This window comes from Quercus lobata, chromosome 7 (genome assembly GCF_001633185.2).
Source record: "Quercus lobata isolate SW786 chromosome 7, ValleyOak3.0 Primary Assembly, whole genome shotgun sequence".
Lineage (NCBI taxonomy): Eukaryota > Viridiplantae > Streptophyta > Magnoliopsida > Fagales > Fagaceae > Quercus > Quercus lobata.
The window spans coordinates 31,793,453-31,799,452 of record NC_044910.1 but is presented as its reverse complement, the minus strand read 5'-3'; the positions used below and the strand labels follow the sequence as shown (position 1 = coordinate 31,799,452).

The window sequence follows — 6,000 nt, the reverse complement described above, 5'->3', positions numbered from 1 at the left end:
CTAGTCCAAATGGTCCCACAAATTCCTGCAATTCTCTGTAGTGTGCCCTTGGTCCTGATAGTACTGGCAATAAAGGTTCTGGTTTCGTCTCAGGGGGTTCCCAACCATCTTGTTTGGCCATTTGAAGAACGGTTCGTTCTTAACCTTCTTCGGAACCTGGTGCACCGATTCTTGGAACACTGCATTGACCGTCTGAGTGTTGGTAGGTCCTGACTGACCACCAAAATCTCTCCGTGACCAGCTATTATTGTATCGATCCGACCTGAAATCCCTCCTTTCCTGAGGGATAACCTTTCCTTCACCCATTTGCTGGTCTTCCTCAACCCCCTTATACTTGTCAATACAGTCCATGAGTTGAAGCAAATTAGTGACAGGTTTTCCCGTTAGGGACTTCCTTAAGCCATGCTCGATCGGGATGCCACTCTTGAAGGTACTGATGGCGATGTCTTCAAAGTTATTGTTCATCTCATTATACATTTCTCTATATCTGTTTGAGAACATTTTCAGAGTCTCTCCCTCTCTCATACTCAAGGATAGTAGGGAAGATAGGGGTCGAGGGACTTTGCTATTGATGATGAAGTGAGAACCAAATGCCTGGGTGAGCTCCTTAAAGGAGTTTATGGAATCGGCCTTCAAGCTATCAAACCATCTTATTGCTATGGGTCCTAGGCTGGATGGGAAGACCTTGTACATCAGGGATTCATCTCTGGAATGAACGGCCATTCTCTAATTGAAGTGGCTCACATGCTTTATGAGGTCTGTCTTGCCATTATACATGGTAAACGCAGGCTGAGTAAATCACCGGGGGAGTTTTACTCGCTCAATTCTTAGCGTGAAAGGTGACCTAGAGATTTGATCCAACGCCTTGCCCATAGCGTCGTTTCCCAAACACTTTCGGAGGGGGCTCTTATGCCTATGCTTGTGGTGGTGCTCCTCTTCGTAGGAGAAAGACTCGCTAGGCGGGGTCTTTGACCTTCGTCTGTAGCTACCATCCTCTTCACCGTCAAGGGAGGCATCCGGGCTGGAGGAGGCTTGCCTCCGCTGTGCATGGCGCAACTTTCTCTTCAGCTGGTCGACTTCCAGCTGCAGCGCTCTGGTATTCTTTTCTTGAGAAAGATGACCCTTTCCCCGTGACTAGCTTTTTCCGGTCTAGGCACTATGCACACTCCCCTCTCGATTCCTTCTCCGCTCGAGGTTGACGAAAGGATTTTGACGTTGGGATCCTATGGATTCTGCTTGCCGTAGATCTAAACTTGCCATGGTTGAACGTTGAGCTCGCTAACACCCAAGTATTCCTTCCCACAGACGACGCCAATTGTAAGGACCAACTTTAGACTTCTAGCCCAATAAATATATGGACTTAAGCCCAAAACAATAAATTTGTAGAGAATGGGTTGGGAAACTGGGCTTACGTGAACCAAATAACAGAAAAACAGGTTTTGATGCTAAAAAGATAAAGATAACAGAAGTTTATTAAGGAATAATGTTCTTGGATTGGTCTGAGGACGCTGATTCTTAAATATTTTATGCTTAAAGCTCTGTTACAGATTTGATTACAATTTTTCTATCCCCTCTTCCATGGAGAGTCTTTCACATTATATAGCCCTCTTTGGACCATCTTGATTCTACACTTGTTGATCATCTGTGCCCTTACTTGAGTACCTGTCCCATTAAACAACCTCTTTGGCTTTTTGTGAGTTACATTCGTTGAGGTAGCACTGTTCAGAGATCTTTTTCATATAAATGCGGTCAGAAAAGTAGTTGTAGTGCGTTTAATGCGGTGGTAGCAGCTTTCTCTTAGATATTTTTGAGTTTCCTTCCTTCTTGCATGTTCATGAGACGCGTTCCTAATGCTGGAGTTTCTTGGAGGGTTACCTTAGTTGCTGGAATATGTGCTTGAGCTGTCTTTATCATATCCGAGGAGGAGCCTTTCCTCGAATCACATTCCATTCGTCCCTCATTTATAAGTCTCTCAGTGGGAAATCCTGATAATTATTTGCTTCTTCTCGGACAATTCAACTTGAGTCCACAATAAATTGGATATACAACAAATAAATCTCAAGGAGTAAATACAATTTCACCACAAAACCAGTAGCAAAATCTTCCTCTGAATACTTCAACTCTCCATGGTTGTAGCACTCAAAAACTCCATGAGAAATCCACCAATTTATCTTTCTTGTGTGTAACTTGAGCAAAGAAAAAATATCTCCTTTTTCTTTTTCACTCTCTCACATTCTCACTCTCTATCTCTTAATTCGGACTGCACCACTCAAGCTGAAGCACTCTCTTTCTCTGTGTCTTTTTCTCTCTGAAACTCACACACAAAAATTGCCGAATGGCTCTCTTTGCTTCAGCTCTCCTCACTAGGCCAATTGACCTCTGTTTTCTTTCTTTTCTTCTTTTCAGTTTCAGCGTGTCGCACACGCCTAAGTCATTGCCCAAGAAATGGCATGCTAACTTTGGAAAGCTTGAGGAAGCAAGCTCATTAATTGAACTTTGACTAATGTGACAAGCAAGTGGGCTAGACCCTTTAGGTGCCACGCACCCAACAAAAACAGCTGCGAAATGATTCTTGTTTGTGACTACATGTCTCACAGAACACCGTGTGAGCATCTATACAATACCCAAAAACCACCATTGCCCTGGAAGCAAAGGCTTGAGATATGCATTAGAGCTGCTCGCGGTTTACACTCTCTCCACACAAGTGCCATGAAGAAATTCTTGATGTTATGAACTTCAGATTGAAACAAGATCAACGCAGTGTTTTAGGACAAATTGAAGTAATATCGATGAGAAGCAACAAGGAAAATCAGTGAGAAAACAGAGCAAGAAAGAGTGAGAAAGAATGAGAGAGAGGGAAAATTTTGAGAGAAAGAATCACTGCAATTAAGAGAAAAATATCTTTTCATAATGATACAATTGATCACTAGCTCACTATTTATATCACACACTCTATAGGTCTTAATAGAATAATAATTAGATCCAAATTATGGGGATCAATCCCGTAAATCACGGAAGAAATAACGGCTCAATAACTGACTTTCGCGCCACAACACCTGAAGCTTGAACTGAATCAAACTGACACCGTTTTGCAATTCTTTTAATACTTAGGTACAGTATTCTTCAAAATGATGCATTGAACTGTGCGTTTAACGTTTTACAACACACATTAAGTTCCACCATTTTGCTTTCCTTGCTCTGTTGTTTTGATCTTTGTTGATGTCAAACCTTCGTCTTCAACATGCCAAGCACAGTATTATCCACCGAGATGTTAAGACAACAAACATTCTCTTGGATGAGAAGTGGGTTGCCAAGGTTTATGATTTTGGTTTGTCAAAAACAGGTCCTACTTTGGATAAAACACATGTAACCACTGTTGTTAGGGGTAGCTATGGGTATTTGGATCCGGAGTATGCACTGCTATAGGAAGAGACTGAAAAATCTAATGTTTTCTCATTTGGGGTTATTCATTTTGAGATCTTATGTGCTCGGCCAATAATGGACACATTACTTCCAGAGGAGCAAGTAAGCTTGATGGAGTGGGTTGTACATTGCCAAAAGATAGGTATTCTTGATCAAATGACTGATCCTTATCTGAAGGGGAAGATTGCACCTAAATGCTTCAAGCAGTATGTTGTGACTGCAATGAAATGTGTGGCTGATCAGGGCAAAGATAAGCCATCTATGAATGAAGCATTGTGGAACCTTGAGTTATCTTTGCAGCTATAAGCCAGTGCAGAGGAGATAAACGAGGGAATTGCCAAAATGCACATCGAGGAGGAGACATTCGCACCCCATGTATGGAAGAAAGATTCTGATGCATCATGCATCCCCAAGTTATGATGGTTGTGGAGGCTCATTTTCTCGAGAAGTCATGTGTCAGAAGCTTAATGCTGGCCATCTTTGGACTGGGTTTTTTTAGCAAGCAAGTTTGAAACCCTAGGGGAATAGTGGTTGTTGGTAGCTATTGTTGCAGTTCAGGACTATTAAAAAAACTATAAAAAATAAATAAAAGGATTAGATTTTACTTAAAGGTTTGTTTTAGCAAGCAAGTTTACAATGACTCAAGCTTCGATGTATTCTTCTTGTGATCAATTTTAGTGTAATCATGAATAACTTTTCTGAGATTTCATTGGCAATAGATTTCACTTAAAGATTAACCTTAAGAGAGAACATAGATTACGGATCTGAAAAATCCAAACTGCTTCTATTGCCAAAATTGCTCGGAATGGCTTGCATAGACAAGTATTTTGAATCGTATGAAACCTAGAATTTCTTTGTAAAAATTTTAATATTCATAAACATCCATTTTGTCTCAATTAATAAACTCAAGTGCCCAACCTCAATGATAATAACCAAACAAGTCACCCAATGGAAATAGTATATCACTATTATGTACTTATGCATCTTTGCAGAATCCCTTCCAAGGTTTTAGGAGCAAATCTACTCCTAACTACTAACTGCGGTTGTCCACCCAAAGACCCACTTGTCCCCATTTCAGATGGTAAGAATGTCAGAAATTAACAATATATTCTATGAGATAACAACTTTAAGTTACAATAAACCCAAAAAAGTCATAAGTATCTGAATCCTCAAAAATATTTGAAGAAAAAAATTTATATTGTGATTTTTACATAAATTAAAAACAATGGAGCGCATAACCATTATCTTAAACTGATTTTCAGAAGTACTACATGTGAAGGAAAGAATATAAAAGTTTAAAACAAAATATAAGAATAAATTTTTCATAGATCATAGAATTTACAAACCTTGTCTTCTTTGGGCCCCTTAAAAAACTTGCGGAGGTCTCATAACTATCCTACGTTTATCTCCAGCAAGCTCAAGATTATTCTCGCATAAGATATTGAACACTCTACTAAGAAGCTACAGAGTCATAAGAACCATGGACATTGTAATCTTTTACAAAAAGGATTACGCATATCCAACACACCCCCCCCCCCCCCCCCCCTTCACTACGCCCTCTCTCCAAAAGGAACATATCTAGTAAGACACCCAAATGACCAAAGAAACATGTAATCTACCAAAATCATAAAAAGCTCTGTATCTTATTTATATGATATTATGCATGATTATTAAAAAGAAAAATGATATTTTGTACATGAGAAGAAGGCATCAAGCATAGAAACCTAGCAAAAAGTGTGAAAACATGCAAAGAAACAATGCCAGTCCCATTGATATCATCTTTCATCACAAGTGAATACACCAAAAAGAGAAATCTGGGTTATAGTAGAACATATAGAGCTCATTCTGAAAAACCCTAAAAGAATTTGCTATGTATAGAAGTCTTACTAATAGCTTGTTATGCTGAATTTTCAAGAATTGATAAAACCAGGTCCCCAAAATATTACAAAAAGAGAAGTCATGCTTTGTATCTTATTCTTTTACTAACCTTTTAGATTTGAGTGATCATTGCAATTTTTAAAATTTAACTGTGGGTGTATCTATTGTATACTTCCTGTGTACTTTAGCTATACCATTCTTTTGACTCAATAAATAAATTCACTACTTATCCAAATAAAAAGAATATACATGGAAGAAGCTAATTAATGAAAATAATAACTTTAGTATAATGTTATCCGGTAGACTATGAGATTAGAGATAGACTAAAGTAAGAATTAGGAGTATCACAAAACTATAATAAATGTACTTTCTTATGTATCTTTCCAGGATCCCTTCAAAGTTTTTAGGAGCAAATATACCCTTAACAAAAAAAAAAAATTTGTAATAAGTATTTGATTCCTCTGAAAACTTGAAGCAAACATTTCCTAATGCAAATTTCCATAGACAAGAAAAAAGGCAGCATGAGGCTCAATTTATATTATATTTAATATTATTTGTTTATATGTATACGTGTATAAAAATTTATTAATATAGACTTGATATTGGATGGTGTAACCGTGTAAGTTTGTAAATAAGTTCATAAAATATATTTGTAATTTATTGATAATATTAGTAATCCATTTCATAGTAAAATCACTT

General features: G+C 38.1%; 1 protein-coding gene across 1 annotated transcript; it reads right to left on the bottom strand.

Annotated features, from left to right (window-relative positions):
- LOC115951913 lies at nt 1–723 on the bottom strand. The gene has a single exon (XM_031069036.1). The coding sequence runs from the start codon at nt 721–723 to the stop codon at nt 1–3; it is 723 nt and encodes a 240-aa protein (XP_030924896.1).
- Between the last annotated feature and the right edge of the window lie 5,277 nt (nt 724–6,000).